The sequence below is a fragment of the Chiloscyllium punctatum genome, chromosome 8, assembly GCF_047496795.1.
Source record: "Chiloscyllium punctatum isolate Juve2018m chromosome 8, sChiPun1.3, whole genome shotgun sequence".
Taxonomy (NCBI): Eukaryota; Metazoa; Chordata; class Chondrichthyes; order Orectolobiformes; family Hemiscylliidae; genus Chiloscyllium; species Chiloscyllium punctatum.
The window spans coordinates 54,492,975-54,510,639 of record NC_092746.1 but is presented as its reverse complement, the minus strand read 5'-3'; the positions used below and the strand labels follow the sequence as shown (position 1 = coordinate 54,510,639).

The following is a 17,665-nucleotide window of genomic DNA, read 5'->3' as shown; positions in this document are numbered from 1 at the left end:
AGACATTACATAAACCATGTTTGTATTCTCTGGAATATAAAAATTGATTTGATTGAGGATTTTATGATTTTGAAAGAAATTGATAGGGTATATACAATACTTTTCTTTTGATGGGGTTGTCTAGGACGTGGGTCTGAACATTTAAATTAGAGCTGGGCCATGCTGGAAAATAGTTGGGAAACACTTAATTATGCAAAAGGAGAAAAGAAGTTTAGAACTTCTCCCTGCACAAAGCAGTAGATTCTTGTTCAATTAGTAATTTTATATTTGTGATTGATAAATTTTTACTAACCAAAGCTATGCATAACAAAGCTATGGAGCCCCAGCAGATTCATGGAGTTATGATAAAGATCAGCAATGATCTAATTGAATAATGGAAGTGGCTCAAGAACCTGAATGACAGAGACCTGCATCCATTTTCCTAATACAAATGTTAGATATTAACATTGGATATGTTAAATGTGATTTGTCACCACAAATTTCATTGGACTTGTATATCTAATTCTTATGAGCTTGCCATAATATATTTTATTTTGAGTACCAATTCAATATTTCTTTGCCATTTGTAAAACAGTAATTTTGCTTATTAAAGTAAGTGGGAAAAACCACTATACTTACGTAATGGATTTTGTAACCAATGATTGATGTAATTGTGATACAGTTGGGAATTTGGATAGAGCATCAGACCACTGCTCATTTTTCTGAAGTGTTTCTAGGGGACATTGTGTCCTTGATGATTGTCATTTCTCTGCAATTACTGTGGTATTTCATACAGATATTGCTTGTCATGGGTCACAAGTCTGCTATTTATTTTTAATCCACTAAGTGCTTTATAAGTATGGAGCTGCATACTAAAAGTGTTTGCTTGATAATCAATTTTAAACTGACCAGAGTTCCATACATTTGTTAAAATGAGTTCTGGCAAATAAAGAATATGAATCTTCATCCAAATGATTCTCCATTAAAATATTGTATGGTTTTTATGAGCATATATGTTTGTCTTGTTGGAACTAATACACGTTTTAAGTGCTCAGATTAGGTATTGGGGCATTGTGCATTAACATTCAATGCACTTTTACATTTGCCTGTAAATCCAGGTTAAGTTTTCAGGTTGTAAATATTTTAATATAAAAAAGGAAACAAATAAAATGGAAACACTCAAGCCAATTTGTATTTTTAATGAGAAAAAAGGTTATGCCCGACCTATTGGATTTGTATCCTTCACATTATGGAATATCCAAGATATTACCCGTCTTAATTTATCAGATTTTTCTTTACTGATCAGCTATATTTTGGCAGTATTTCATACATTTGGATGAAGTTCTTAAAGGCCAACATTATGAGGTCCTTTCCTAACTGGGCTGAGCAGGTGTTTGGTGTCCGGCCATTCCCTGAGTGCCAGTGACCTAGGACTTTCTTCCTTGCTTAACTGTGGAAATGTGACATAGCTGTGTTCACAGCTTTGTGCTCCCGTCTCTCACTAAAGTACCCACTGAGATATCAATACCTCAGCTGGTGGAGACTGCAGGGAGGAAGCCTTGCCAACCATCCTCAGAAGAATCTTCTTCAGAAGGCTTCTTCATTAGAGGGGGAGGAGGAGCTGCTTTGCAGAGCTGTCCTCTTGCTGACAGACACTGCAGATATCATTAGTGTCTGCAGGAGGAAAAAAAGAAACAATGAGTTGTGAAATAGGGGCAGAGGTTTGAGCACATTAAGTCTGCATTCACAGTGATGGTAATGGGAGAGCAGTATAGCAATGGACAATGAATTTTAAAATAAGAAAAGTACTGCAACTGCTGGAAATATGAAACAAAAACAAAAGTACTGGTGAAACTCAGCAGTCTGGTAGCACCTTTGGAGGGAAAATAGAGTTAATATTTCATATCTGGTGACTCCTCATCTTCTGTTCTTGTCCTCTGCACCACTTCATCTACCAGAATCTCTAGGTCTCTATTGGCAAAGTGTGGACCTAACTTGCTTATGTCCTCCAACTCTGAGGAAATTTACAGGAATAGTGAAGGGCAACTCTGGACAGACAATGATTTACCTGGTACTCAACTGCATTTTAAAAATGGTGCTGAAACTGGGAATCCTGGAAGATCCTGGCAGTGACAAGCACTTCTCCAACTAATGAGAGGAAGACTGTGTGCAAGTGGAGCACAATTGAGGCAAGGTGCATAATTAATGAAACAACCTGCAGAGAATAGCATGAGAAAACTAGCTTAGGCTCATGGAGAGAAAATGTACCATGAATTTCCACAACTGGCACTTAGCTAATTGCTAGTAAAATTCAGCCCATAGTTTCCATTCTCTCTCAGTTACCCTTTATGATCTAAATGACTGCTTTTACCTTATTAAGCACAATGTAAAGTCACCATGGACCTACTGCATCGTAGGCCTGCTGTCTCATTAGAGAGAGAGATAGGGATCATTGATAATGGTTTAACCTGAGTGTCACCAGGCCTCAGGCAAGGGGAAAAATTGGGAAGGAGTCATTCATGGTAACTCAGCTGGTGTGGAAATTGAACCCATGCTGTTTACTTCACTCTACATTGCAAACCAGTAGCTTTCTATGACTATAAACCTGCCTTCATTCTTCTGTTTCAGAAACTGACTTAAGAGCAAGTGAGTAGGAATTTCTTTCAGCAGAGAGTAGTGAATCAGTGGAATCCTTTAAATCAGAAGCCTGTAGCGGTTAGGTTGTTAGGTATGTTCAAGGCTGAGAGAGACAGATTTCTAATCAGTACAGGAATCCACGATTGTGGGGGAAAGGCAGGAAAGTAGAATTGAGGAATATCAGATTAGCAATGATCTCATTGAATGGGCTGAATGGCCTATTATTGATTGTTATAGTCGTTGTAGTTTATGTCAATTTATTACATACATTTAATTTGCATGTATTATAGTATTATATCATTAGTGTTGATGTTGTATATTTGGAGTGTAAATGCTGTCATGAATTTATTATCCTAATTCCCTTACTTTCATCACTTTGCACACTTGGCACTTACAGTCAAACTTAAATTCTTATAAATTTTAAAATTATCATTTTCCACATACATATTAGTTGTGTATGGTACTTCACTCAGATTAAAAGTTTTTTTTATAGATTACTTACAGTGTGGAAACAGGCCCTTCAGCCCAACAAGTCCACACCGACCCGCCGAAGAGCAACCCACCCAGGCCCATTCCCATACATTTACCCTTTCACCCAACACTACGGGCAATTTATCATGGCCAATTCACCTAACCTGCACATTTTTTGGACTGTGGGAGGAAACTGGAGCACCCGGAGGAAACCCACGCAGACACGGGGAGAATGTGCAAACTCCACACAGTTGCCTGAGGCGGGAAATGAACCCGGGTCTCTGGCGCTGTGAGGCAACAGTGTTAACCACTGTGCCACCGTGCCACCCCTAAAAATGTTTACCAGTAAAGCCCATTCTATATTGATAAATCCTTTGAAAATTTTGGGAATATTTTTGATCTGTAATCAGAGTGCAGATGCATCCTCTAAGTTGCACAGGATGCCAGTTTTTGACTTAGTCCAATGCTTCCACTTGGATTGTACTGCCTTACCCTCCTACTGGTTACCCAAGCCGTGCATTGTTTTGAATCTGAATTGAAAGAGAAGTTAGTGATATGGGTTAGAAAATGAGTCTCACTGAAAGAAGTCATTCAAATAATGCCCACTAACAAATTCTGTCTAAGTGATAATTTATTGCCCCCAAGATCACAAATCCCAATCTTGTGTAACAACCACTTGTATGACATATTTCAAATGCCTTTTGGAAATGACCATTCCTTTTCCTAGTTATTATGTTACTTCCTCTCCCACAGACCCAAACAGTCCCCCTCCACTAACACCCTCATTCATTTAGCAGAACTGGCCCTCACCTTTAACAACATTTACTTTGAATCCTCCCACTTTAAACAAACCAGAGGGATGTCTATAGGTACCTGCATGGGTCTGAGCTATGCCTGTCTTTTCAAAGAATATGTGGAACAGTCCCTCTTCCGTAGCTACACCGGTAGCATTTCCCGCCTCTCCTCCGCTACATTGGTGACGTAATGGCGCTGTCTCATGCTCCCTCAAGTAGCTTGAACAGTTCATCAATTCACCCACACCTTCCACCCTGACCTCAAATTCACCTGGGCCATCTTGTGACACCTGCCTCCCCTTCCTGGGCATCTCCATCTCCATCTCCATCTCTGGTAACTGACTCAGCACTGACATTTATTTCAAATTAACCGACTCCCATATTTACCTCAACTACACTTCCTCCCAGCCCCTCTCCTGCAAAAATGCAATCCCATACTTGCAATTCCTTCGCCTCCGCCATATCTGCTCCCAGGATGAATGATTCCACTCCAGGACATCACTTTAAGGACCATAATTTCCCCTCCCAACCCCTATTCGCTTTCCACAGGGACTGTACCCTCTCTGACTCCTTCGTTAGGTCCACACTCCCCACCAATCTCTCCTCCATACCTGACACCTTTCCCTGTGGCCAGAGAATGTGCAAAACCTCCCCTTTTACCTCCATCCAAGGCCCCAAGGACTCACTTCAGGTCTGCTAGAGATTTACTTGCATTTCCTCTAACCTGACTCATTGCATCTGTTGCTCCCGATGTGGTCTCCTCTACATTGGAGAGACCGAGCGCAAATTTGGGGACTGGTTCAGGGAACATCTATGACCCATATGCTCCAATCAACCCCAACTGCCAGTTTACAGCCATTTTAGCTCCCCCTCCCACTCTACTGATGACATGTCCATCCCGGGCCTCCTCCACCATCAAAATAAGGCCACATGCAAATGGAAGAAAGAACACCTCTTCTTTCACCTCGGGAGTTTACAACCATACAGTCTTAACATGGAATTCACCAGCTTCCAAATCTACCCCCCACCCCCCAACTTCATCCTAGGTCCAGACCTCCCTCTTTGCCCCATCCCCTTGACTTGACTTAATCTGTCCATCTTCCTTCCTACCTATCTGCTCCACCCTTCCCACTGACCAATTACAATCACCTCCTACCTGCATCCACCAATCATCATCCCACCTACCTTTACCCCAGTCCCACACCTCCCTCTATTTATTTCTCAGCCCTCTTACCCCTCCCCAGTCCTGATGAATGGTCCTGACCTGAAATGTCGACTCCCCTGCTTCTCTGATGCTGTTTGACCTGCTGTGCTTTATCAAACTCCACACTTTATCAACTCTGACTTTATAGAATCTGCAGTCGTCACTATTTCCTAGTTATTATGTGGTCTTGTGTGTTATGTGGTCTTGTGTTTTGCAATTTGAAGGGAGTGTGTTAATAATGGCTCAGTGAAATCCTGTGAGGATATGCTTGTCATAATCACATGGTATGGATACAAAATCAAAAGATTGCAGCAGTTGGAAATCTATAATAAAAATTAAAAGTGATGGAATGCTTGTGAGGTCAAACAGAACACCAGAACACATGAATTAGGAGCGGGTGTGGGCTATTTGGCCCCTTGATCCTGCCTTGCCATTTGATAAAATTATAGTTGATTTGATCATGTCCTCAATTCTACTTTTCCGTTTGAGCCCATAAGTTTTGCCCCCTTTGTTGATCAAAAGTATATATAACCCAAACTTATGTATGTTCAATGACCCAACCTCCACTGTTTTGTGAAGGAAAGACAATTGTGAAGGAAGACAATTACACGTGCTAATGACCTTTTCAGAGAAAATAGTTGCCTTACCATAGTGAAACACCCCCAATTTCTAAAATTTCGCTAATTTTAAACTCGCCTCATGGGGAGAAATCCTCCCAATTTATACCTTGTCAGTTTCCTCAGATTTTAAAAAATGAGTCACTGTATCTATTTACCAACATTTTTTGATTTACGTATGAATACACCTATCTCTGCCAAGTCCCTCCATTTAAATAACATGTTGTTTTCCACCAAAGTGAATAAAACCATATTTTACATTATACTCCATCTGCCAAATTTTACCAATTCACTTAATCTAAGTCCCTCTGTAGATGCTACTCTCTTCATAACCTACTTTCTTACCTATCTTAGATTGCTAAATTTGCTAATAGCACATACATTGGGTCCTTGCCTCCAAGTCATTGATATAGGTTGTAAATTGTTCAGGCAGCGTTGATCCCTGTGACACTCCACCAGTAACAATTTGACAATTAGAAAATGACCTATTTATACCTATTATCTATTCACTGACCAATCCTTTGTCCATTTTAATGTATTCTTCCTACACCATGAGGTAGCATCATGGAGACTTGAAAGGTTAACTCATTAACTAAAATGTTAAAATCAATCAGGAATGTTAACTCTGTTTCTGTCCAAAGATGATTCCTGAACTGCCAAATATATGCCACAGACTGATAGCTCAGCAGACTGAAATGGGAGAGTGCACTGTATGTCAAGACCACCTATTCCACGGGTTATAACATCAATATAAATGTTTTTTGCCCAGTTCCTGATTTATCCAAGCACGGGTCAGCTAACTCAGTTGGCTGGATGGCTGGTTTATGGTGCAGAGTGTGGGTTCAATTCCTGCACCAGCTGAAGTTGAGTTGAAGAACTCTCCATCTCAACTTCTCCTCTCAGCCGAGGTGTGGTGATCCTCAGAGTAATTCATCATCAGCCATCTTTCTCTAATGAGAGAGCAGCCCTATGATGTGGTAGGACTATGATGACTCAGCACTTACCTTTATAGCTAATTATTTGCTTTGTCTATTTTAGACTTAGAATAAAAAGACCTATCAACTAGTTTTTTTTAATGCAAAAGTATTACTTTATTAAGAAGCATAACTTATTTAATGAAGATGCAGACGTACACGCACACATCCAGGTAAGGGAGAAAAGAAAACTGATTTCTCTCTCCAGCGATTCACTTTGTCAAATAATAGTTAGTTCTTGAAGGAAATAAAAGGGAAAGATGTGGAATGTTCAAATGGGTGTCATTTTGGTACACAAAGACATGTCACTGAACATGTGCAACTCTGAGTTCTTAGCAGATATAGATTGGTGAAGAAACAATATCAAGAACTCTTCAAGATGCTGTTCAAGGGAACAGTCAGGGTTCACAATGGACTGAAAAGGGTGTTTCAAAAGCAAAGAGATGATCTGGACAACCTTCTCCTCAGCAGGCTTTTCTTTCAAACTGTAAATGAAACAATCTCCGACTGCTTGCAAAACATAGTTCAAACAAAAATTAACACTCTTGCAGTCATAAGTTCAATTATGTATTTTTCTAGAAGTGCTTCAAACAATTAAATTAAATGTGATTTTGAAGAAACAGCTTGATTAGAAAAACAGTTCCAGTGTTCCAGTTTACAAAAGTAAACTCCACAGCACTCAAAATAAATTCATGTTTCTACAATCCTTCAAAACATAAGTCCTCAAAAATTAAATAGTGCTGTGCAATATGTGCCAGTTATATGGTGAAAGGAGGGCAGTTATAATGAACACGGTACCACATGTGGAAGTATTGAAGTGGATAGTGAGTTGGGGGGAAATGACATGTTTGCAGTGATGGAAAGAACATGAAATAAAGCAAGATAGAAAATATTCTGAAGGATGGAGTTACCAATGAGAAGGGCTCAGGAGAAACAACGCAAGTATCTCTGGTCTGGAAAATATGCCTCTTGTGAACTGCAGTTACGCCTTGGGCACTTTTTTCTTTGACTTGCCTTCCTTTTGAGCTCTTTCATCACCACTGTGCCCATTTGTCATGAAACTCTTTAGCCAAACAGTATGAATGTCACTCATTCATAGAGTCGTAGAGATGTACAGCACAGAAACAGACCCTTCATGGCAAGCAGATATCCTAACCTAATCTGGTCCAGTTTGGCCCATATCCGTTTAAACCCTTCCTATTCATATCTCCATCCCAGATGCCTTTTAAATGCTGTAAATGTATCAGTCTCCACACTTCCTCTGGCAGCTCATTCCATACATGCACCACTCTCTGTGTGAAACAATTGCCCCTTAGGTCCCTTTTATACCTTTCCCCTCTCACCCTAAACCTATGCCTTCTAATTCTGGACTCCCCTACCCCAGGGAAAAGACCTTGTCTATTTATCCTATCCATGCCCTTCATAATTTTATAAACCTCTATAAGGTCACCCCTCAGCCTCTGTCTTTCCAGAGAAAACAGCCCCAGCCTATTCAGCCTTTCCCTATAGCTCAAATTCTCCAAACTTTCCTTGCGTGCTAGATTAGATTTTTTTTTAGATATTAGACTCCCTACAGTGTGGAAACAGGCCCTTCGGCCCAACAAGTTCACACCGACCCTCCGGAAAATAACCCAGCCAGTTCCATTTCCCTCTGACTAATGCACCTATCACTACGGGCAATTTAGCATGGCCAATTCACCTGACCTGCACATCTTTGGATTGTGGGAGGAAACCAGAGCACCTGGAGGAAACCCACGCAGACACAGGGAGAACGTGCAAACTCCACACAGACAGTTGTCTGAGGCTGGAATCGAACCTGGAACTTGGTGCTGTGAGGCAGCAGTGCTAACCACTGAGCCACTTATTTAGTACTTATTTAGCAGCATTTGGCAATCCTGGATTTTTTTTGTGCTAGAGTTTCAGCTATGTTTGAAGTCACTTTTGGAGAATATGATATACAAGTTAATGTATACCTCCCCTTTAATACACGAAAGCTGCCTTGACATGGTGTCAAAAACACACAATATTAATGCCTTTTCAAACCAATTAGATGAGTTGTCAATGAACAATGCAAATCAGCTCTCCTTTTACCTGTGTATTAAGCACAGAGATCAAAATGTCACCAGTTCTTTGTCTGAAAATTAAAATAATGTGCAATTTAAACTTATGAATTCTGTGTTGATTTGCTGCACATTTGCTGCAAATTTGCTGCACATCCAAACACCTCTTCTACTGTCTCCATTGCTCTCAATGTGGTCACCTCTACATTGGGGAGACAGGACACCAACTCGCGGAACGTTTCAGGGAGCATCACTGAGTCACATGCACCAAACAACCCCACCACCCCATGGCCTACCACTTCAACTCCCCCTCCCACTTTGCCAAGGGCATGCAATTCTTGGGCTGCCTCCATCGCCAAATCCAAGGCACCCTACAACTGGAGGAAGAATGCCTCATCTTCCGCCTTGGGACCCTTCAACCACACAGCATCAACATCGACCACTAGTTTCTTAATCTCTTCTGCCCCCACCTCAACCCAGATCCAACCTTCCAATTTGGCACTACCCTCTTGAACTGTCCTACTTGTCCATTTTTCCCATCTATCCACTCCACCCTCCCCACCTGCATCTACCTATTCCCTTGCCAGCTACCTTTGTCGTCGTCCCCCGCCCCCCAGCCCAGCTCCACCCTCCAATTTGTTTCTCAGCCCCCTTGCACCTCCCCACATGCCTGATGAAGGGCTTATGCCCGAACGCCAACTCTTCTGCTCTTCGGATGCTTTTCCAGCTGCGCTTTTCCAGCATCACATTTCAAGTCTGATCTCCAACACCTGCAGTCCTCACTTCCTCCAAGTAAAAGTTTCATGTCTATTAGTAAATAAAAGGAGAGAGGTTATGTGTGCATTTATGTAAGGCATGCTGATTTGACTCTTGAAATTTCATGCAACTAACTAAAAACATGTTTTTCCAGAGAAAATTAAAGTCTTTACTGTCTTTAAAATGTAACTTAGTTTGTATAAATAAGTTGTCACAAAGCAACAAATCCGATTTTTGTGAAGTACATTGCGCAACCATGTTGGCTGCCCACCAAGCCCATGCAGTAGGAAATTGACTGGATTGACTACCAGATTTACCTCACATCTGATTTTACTTTATAGTCAAGAAAGTGGTTAAGCTAGTCAGTTCCCACTTTTGATCGGACTAATTAGTATCCTACCATTAGGGAATGATGATAGGAATACATCTTCAGTACGTGGATGAGGTCAGATTAAATTGTCTCCTGTATTTCTTTTGATTGCTGAACAAGCCAATTCTAGAAAAGTCCAAATTCCTAAAATTGTGTAAAGGTTAACTGTCAATTGGTAATTTAGCAACTTCTATTATGGAATGAAATTGAGGAAGTTAGTTTATAATTAAATGAATTAAATCAATTGCTGCAATTAATAATGAAATAAGTGCCCCCTTTTTTAAAAAAAGAAACAGTTTAAGAAAGTTATACATATATCTCTGAGGGGTTGGGAGGGAGCAGGGTGGAGGTATTGATAGATTGAAAGAGGTTCAAATGTTAAGTAAACTGTCATGGTTATGTGAAATATTTCATGTTTTGTCTGTCAGCACGTATATATCACTTCTTGAGAAATTTTCATGGTAGTTAATTATTCAAAGAATTTATTGATCGGTTTCAACAAGCTTTCCAATATTTGTACTAACTGGTGATCCCTAATGGATGGTGCTTGCCCTTTGTTTTTTGAGAATTTCAATATTCTGCATGCCTTTCAAAACTCATTCATTTTAAATTGACTTATCCTTACTATGTACCACTAGATATGATTAAAATAATACTAATGACTTTCTAATTTCAAAGTTTCTGTTGTATCCATTATTCATAAGCCCTGCATATAGTATATTGCTAATCATAAAATGTTCTTGAACAACACTGATACATCTTCCTGGCAGTGTCAGGCTCTTTCAATAATTGTAGTAATTGTAGAACCTCATTCTTGTATCCCACTCATTCATGTGTTAGTTAAAGGGTCTTAGAATTTTTTGTTTATGAATTTCAAAGTAGATATTTGATAAACAGTGTTGTAGTTGAAAAAATACTACTGGTTTCCATTAGCAATGCTTGGTGAGTGTATGCCATTGCTATCAGAAATGTTCATAAAAATTGACATAACAACGTTTTTCTGCACAGTGCTGATATATCATAAGTCTTAATCTTTTAGTTAATTGAATTCAGAATGGTGCAACTTAATCTTTGTTAGATCCACATAAATAGGAACAGGATTAGGCTACTTGGTTCCTTGGCCAGCTTGGCCATTCAATGGGGTCAAGACTGATCCACTTTCTTGCCTTTTCCACATAACCTTTGATTCCCCGACTGATAAGGATCTATATATCTAACTATCTATCTCTCCTTAAGTATACATAAGAACTTGGCTTCACAGCTCTCTGTGGCAAGGAGCTCCAAAGACTTCAGAAATTAGTGCTCATCTCTTACGTTCGTGCGGCTTTATTCTGACACCATGCCCTGTGACTCCCCCACGAGGGAAAGCATCCTTTCAGTATTTACCTTTGCAAGCCCCTTAAGAATCCTAGTGTTTCATTGAAATTGTCTCTCGTTCTTCTAAAATCTGATGAGTAGAATTCCAGCCTGTTTAGTGTTTTATCATAAGACCATACCTCTATACCAGGAATTGAATCCTATTGAATCTTTTCTGAACTGCCTGCACTGAAATAATACCTTTCCTCAGATGTGGATAGATGGCATTACTAGTTTTATAATATAAAAGCTGCAACCCGAATATAAGCTTTTGTTTACAAGAGTGTATTTTATTTCCTCTGAGGTATCTTCGATTGAGGCACTCTAATTCTAAGAACTGCCTCAACCAAGCCCATTTCTCCTATTGAGCTGTAAAAACTCAAGAGCTGTTAAAGTGTGATTGGTTTGGAAGTATCAGAAGACTTGCCGGAAGCCCTAATAGGGTAGTGAGTGCAGAGGTGCCAATTGAGATCACCTCTGGGAAGAAAGCTCAGTTGATCTTAAGCATGGTATATGGACTTGGAGAACTCCATTTGATCCTGACATTGGGGTCCTGAAGCCTGCAAGAGAAACCTGCTCTGTGTGTCAGTTTGGAGGCCTCAGGTTTTTCATTATATATGTGATAATGTCGCAGCATGAAAATACAACTTTTCCAGTAATTGAATTTTAATGTATAGAGCTTAATTTTAATCAGATGAATTCAGTAGAAAGCAAAGGGTATGGGTAAATGAATGCTTTTTGAATTGGCTGGAAGTGACTATTGTGTGCGAGCAAGCTTCTTGCTTTTCCATTTAGATAAATGACATTGGCTCACATTTTTTCAACACCTCAGATTTTCATCCTTGTCTTTAGCTCTTTTTCATTGCCGAGCCTTTCCCTGTATGTTACTTCCTCCAACACAACAACTCCCTGAAACACTTGCTTTGACTCCACGAGAAACATTACCTTCTCAAAACCTGAAATGCTCACTTCCTCCCCCCAACCAACTTTGCAAATTTCCTCCCTGAATCTTTCTACCTTCTCCTCCTTTAAGACACTTTTTCAAAACCTACCTCTGACCAAGTAATTTAGTCAGCTCATTCAATTTTCTCTTTTGGCTGAATAACATGGGACTTAAAGTACAAGAATCATTAATCTCATTGAAGGAAGCCGAAAAAGTCCATGTTAGCTCTCTGTAGCACAGTATCGTTGATTCTATACCCTTGCTCTAACCCAGTCCACTTTTAAGTTTATTTCCCTCAAGAGGCTTCCTAAGATTAGATTTGTTGTAATTGATAAGATCTGGATGAAGGAACTAGGAAATTATTGCTAAGTTTGCAGATGACACAACAATAGGAGGAAGAGCAGATAGAGATGAGGAAATGGGGAAGACTGCAGAAGGACTTGCATAGACTAGGAGAATGGGAGGAGAAGTGGCAGATACAGTACATTGTGGGAAAGTGTGAGGTTATGTAATTTGGTATGTAGAGTAAAGCAATAGAACATTTTCTAAATGGGGAAACACTTCATAAAACCAAATCATAAAGGGATTTGGGAGTCCTTAAGATTTTTGTAAGGGTAACATTAGGAAGGATATTGCAATGTCAGTATTCATTTCAAAAGGGCTAACACCAAAGAGCAGGAATATACTGCTGCGGCTGTGTAAGGCTCTGGTCAGACTGCAATTGGAATATTGTGAGCAGTTTTAGGCCCTGCATATAAGGAAGGATGTGCTGGCATTGGAGGAGGTCCACAAGAATGATCCTGGGCATGAACAGCTTATGATGAGCATCTGGGTCTGTATTTGATGGAGTTCAGAAGGATGATGGAGTATCTCACAGAAACGTAATAGAATACTGAAACACCTGGATAGACTGGACATGGAAAAGATGTTTTCCATAGTAGGAGAGACTCTGACCCGAGGGCATTGTCATTGTGAAGAAATGACTATTTAGAACTGAGATGAGGTGGAACCTCTTCAGCCCAAAGGTGGTGAATCTGTGGAACTCATTGCTGCAGAAGGCTGTGGAGGCCAAGCCCTTGAGCATCTTCAGACTGAATAAATAGGTGCTTGATTATTAGGGGATCAAAGATTATGAGGAGAAAGCTAGAGAACGGGGTTGAGAAACATATCGGCTATGATCGGATATGTGAGGAGCAGACTCAATGGATCAAATGAACTAATTCTGTTCCTATATGTTATGGTCTTAAGAGAGTGATGACAATAATTTACATAAGAGAATGGTATTGCTGTGAGTTGATGACAGCCCATCAAGGGGCCATTGTAAGCTGTGAAGACGAATCCAAAATACAAAAGAAAGCGTGGAAGATTAGTAACAGATCTGGTTCAGTAAAATGTGAATTACAGTTGACAATATATCAAACATGAAATTCAAAATTTCCTCTCCACAGCTGCTGCGTGCCTGGCCGAGTGTTTCCGATGTTTTGTGAATATTTATTTTCTTGTCTTAAAAATAAATAAAATACATTGATGACTAATTTTTTCCTACTTCATTTCTAGAATTCTACAGCACTTCAACACCAGCCCAGAAGAATATACTGTCATTTTTACATCCGGAAGTACAGCTGCTCTTAAACTTGTTGCAGAAAGTTTTCAGTGGACCTGCACAGAGCCAGGAGGCACAAGTCAGTTTTGTTACCTAACTGACAATCATACATCTGTCGTTGGTATGAGAGGATTGTCTGTTTTAGTTGGTGCTCTAACTGTTCCAGTCAACCACTCTGAAATTTATGAAGATAAAAACAGTCTCAACAAGGACAATGCAATGTGCAAGGAGGAAAATTGTCACACACCTCATCTCTTCTGTTATCCTGCTCAAAGCAACTTTTCAGGGACAAAATACCCTCTTACCTGGATAAGAGATATTAAATCAAAAAAGCTGTATCCTTTTAGCAAAGTCCCAGGCAAATGGTATGTGTTGCTAGATGCAGCCTCGTTTGTGAGCACCTCGCCACTTGATCTCAGCGTACATCAAGCAGACTTCATTCCCATTTCTTTTTATAAAATATTTGGGTTTCCAACCGGTTTAGGAGCCCTGTTGGTGAAGAATAAAAGTGTTCATATGCTGAAAAAGAGATATTTTGGAGGAGGAACGGCAGCTTCTTATTTGACAGGAGAAGATTTCTATGTTCCTAAGCAGTCATTAAGTGACAGGTAAAATGTTCCTCTTTCAGAGTACATTTTCAGATATTATTTTTTATTTTATGTGCTTGTCCATCATTGGCTAAAATACCTTCATATGCTGTCAAATATTCAATTTTTCCACCATCTAGCTTTTGACTTTTGATTGAGTCACATGCAAGAACAATATTGCAAAAGGATTTTTTTCATTCTCATCCTAGTGTTAAGAGTAAAGTAAGTCTCCAATTTTTCAAAGCCCTAATCGAAACTTTTATATTAAATCAGGACAAATTCTGACTACTGCCAAAGAGCAAAATTCCAATTAATCCTTCTCAAAAAGTACGGTTTACAATGTTAGGACTTCTCTCTTGGCATTAGGCAAGAACTGTGTAAAGCTGCTTGGAGGCAGATGTTCGCAGGTAAAGGGATGGCTGGAAAATGGAAAGCCTTCAGAAATGAGCGAATGAGAGTCCAGAAACAGTAAATTCCTGTTAGAGTGAAATGAAAGGCTAGTAGAGGTAGGGAACGCTGGTTGACTAGAGAACTTGAGGGTTTGGTTAAGAAAAAGAAGGAAGCATATGTCAGGTATTGACAGGATGGATCAAGTGAATCCTTAGAAGAGTATAAAGGCAACAGGAGTATAAGTAACAGGGAAGTCAGGAGGGCAAAAGGGGCAAATGAGATAGCTTTAGCAAATACAGTTAAGGAGAATCCAAAAGATTTTTATAAATACATTAAGGACAAAAGGATAACTAGGGAACAAATAGGGCCCCTCAAAGGTCAGGCAGCATCCAAGGAGCAGGAGAATCGACGTTTCGGGCATAAGCCCTTCTTCAGGAATGAGGAGGGTGTGCCAAGCAGGCTAAGATAAAAGTTGGTGAGGAGGGACTTGGGGGAGGGGCGTTGGGAATGTGATAGGTGGAAGGAGGTTAAGGAGAGGGTGATAGGCCGGAGAGGGGGTGGGGGCGGAGAGATCGGAAGAAGATTGCAGATCAAGAAGGCAGTGCTGAGTCCGAGGGTTGGGACTGAGATAAGGTGGGGGGAGGGGAAATGAGGAAACTGGAGAAATCTGCGTTCATCCCTTGTGGTTGGAGGGTTCCTAGGCGGAAGATGAGGCGCTCTTCCTCCAGGCGTCGTGTGGCCATGGTCTGGCGATGGAGGAGGCCAAGGACCTGCATGTCCTTGGCGGAGTTGTAGGGGGAGTTAAAAGTGTTCAGCCACAGGGCGGTTGGGTTGGTTGGTGCGGTGTCCCAGAGGTGTTCTCTGAAACGTTCCGCAGGACATTGGTTAGGCCACTTTTCGAATATTGCATGCAATTCTGGTCTCCTTCCTATCGGAAAGATGTTGCGAAACTTGAAAGGGTTCAGAAAAGATTTACAAGGATGTTGCCAGGGTTGGAGGATTTGAGCCATAGGGAGAGGTTTAATAGGCTGGAGCTGTTTCCCAGGAGCTTCGGAGGCTGAGGGATGACCTTATAGGTTTATGAAATCGTGAGGGGCACGGATAGGGTAAATAGACAAAGTCTTTTCCCTAGGGTGGGGGAGTCCAAAATTAGAGGGCATAGATTTAGACTGAGAGAGAAAAGAGATTTAAGGGGCAATGTTTTCACGCAGAGGGTGGTATGTGTATGGAATGAGCTGCCAGAGGATGTGGTGGAGGCAGGTACAATTACAACATTTAAAAGGCACCTTGATGAGTATATGAATAGGAAGGGTTTGAAAGGATATGGGCCAGGTGCTGGCAAATGGGACTGGATTAGATTGGCAAGGACAAGTTGGACCGAAAGGTCTGTTTCCATGCTGTACATCTCTATGACTCAATGACCCCAACCTATGTTGGCGTCATCGCCTGTTTCATGTTTTAGATCCGAGCCAAAAGTAGCTTTATTCTTAATACATCTTGTTATTTTATATTTTAGCAATGTTTATGTTATGTTTGACTACCATGTACTTTTGAATGTGTACTCTAAAGTATATAGTTAGCTATGGCTCAGGAATATTCTCATCTGAGTCAGAAGGTTCACGTCTCCCTTGAGGACTTGAGCACAGATATCAATTTCCAGTAGAGTACTGAGGGAAGACTGTATTATCACAGGTGTTGTCTTTTGGACAAGCTGTTAAAGAAAGATCCTGCCATCTCAGGTTGATGTAATAGATCCATTGACATTATCCTGAAGCAGGACAGTCTGTTTTCCCAGTGTCATGGCCATAAGACCATTAAGTAAAATAGCCAGAATTAGGTCATTCGGCCGACCAAGTCTGCTCCATCATTCAATCATGACTGATTATTTTTATAATAGCTATTCCTGAATCAGCAACACAACAGATTCTCTGGCCATGATCATATTTCTGTTTGTGTGGACCTTAAATTGAGCAAATTTGGGATGCTGTGTAGTTGTGAAAGCTGCTGTTTAAATGCAAGATTTTCTTTAAAATAGTACACATGAAATGTAAGGAAGCAATTTTACATGTGGGTTCCAGTGAATATACACTCCATTGAGAACTGGTACGAATGTGATTGGCGTGATGTGCCTTCAGTCAAACTCCACCAGTCGCACTATTAATCTAAATTTATGGATTCAGTTAGCAAAATGGCCAGTCACACTCTACTGTACTACTACCCAGAAGAGAAGAAACATTTACTGCCCTTCTTTAATGAACTCAAAGTATCTATTTATTATGAACAAAATCTGTTCTTAATGTAAGTAGCAACTAATAATTAATACCTATGATTTCAAAGTAAAACTATGTTGCCTTAATCTCACATACATACTAGCATCTCAAAAAGACAAGGTTCAGCAAAGATCATAGGTTTTATTTTAAAGAAAGGCTAAAGGGGAAAAGATTCCCTTGGGCCACAGTCTGGAAATAAAGGAAAAAATATAATAACTTATCATGTCTGCTGAAATTTCCTGTTGGTGTAACTGGATTGTTGAAGATGTAGATTGATAATAAATAAAAATCGAAAAAACTGCTAATGCCGGCAATCAGAAATAAAAGCAGAAATTGCTGGAAAAGCTCAGCAGGGCTGGCAGCATCTGTGGAGAGAAATCAAAGTTAACATTTCAGCTCTAGTGGCCTTCCTCAGAACTGATGGTTGCTAGAAAAATGTTGGTTTTTATGCAGAACATAGGGTTGGGGGAGCAGGGAGGGAGTAAGGAGTAAATGAAAGGTGCAAATAGAGTGCAAAGAGAGAGAAGAACAGTTGGACTCGCAAAGGAGTGGATAATGATCAGCCTGGGAGAATGATAAGCTACTAATGGGAACTAATAATGGCTAACAAAGGGTTATGTATAACAGCAGACTATGTGATAACAAGGTCTAGTA

The 17,665-nt window shown here is 40.3% G+C and overlaps 1 protein-coding gene across 3 annotated transcripts in view; it reads left to right on the top strand.

The window, feature by feature from the left end:
• Positions 1 to 17,665, top strand: part of mocos (molybdenum cofactor sulfurase) — a 258,546-nt gene that overhangs the window by 51,196 nt on the left and 189,685 nt on the right. For all 3 annotated transcript variants that reach the window (XM_072575582.1, XM_072575580.1, XM_072575581.1), the window contains exon 4: positions 13,719 to 14,372. In XM_072575582.1, coding sequence (XP_072431683.1) covers positions 13,719 to 14,372 — 654 coding nt within the window. The remainder of the gene's footprint in view (positions 1 to 13,718; positions 14,373 to 17,665) is intronic.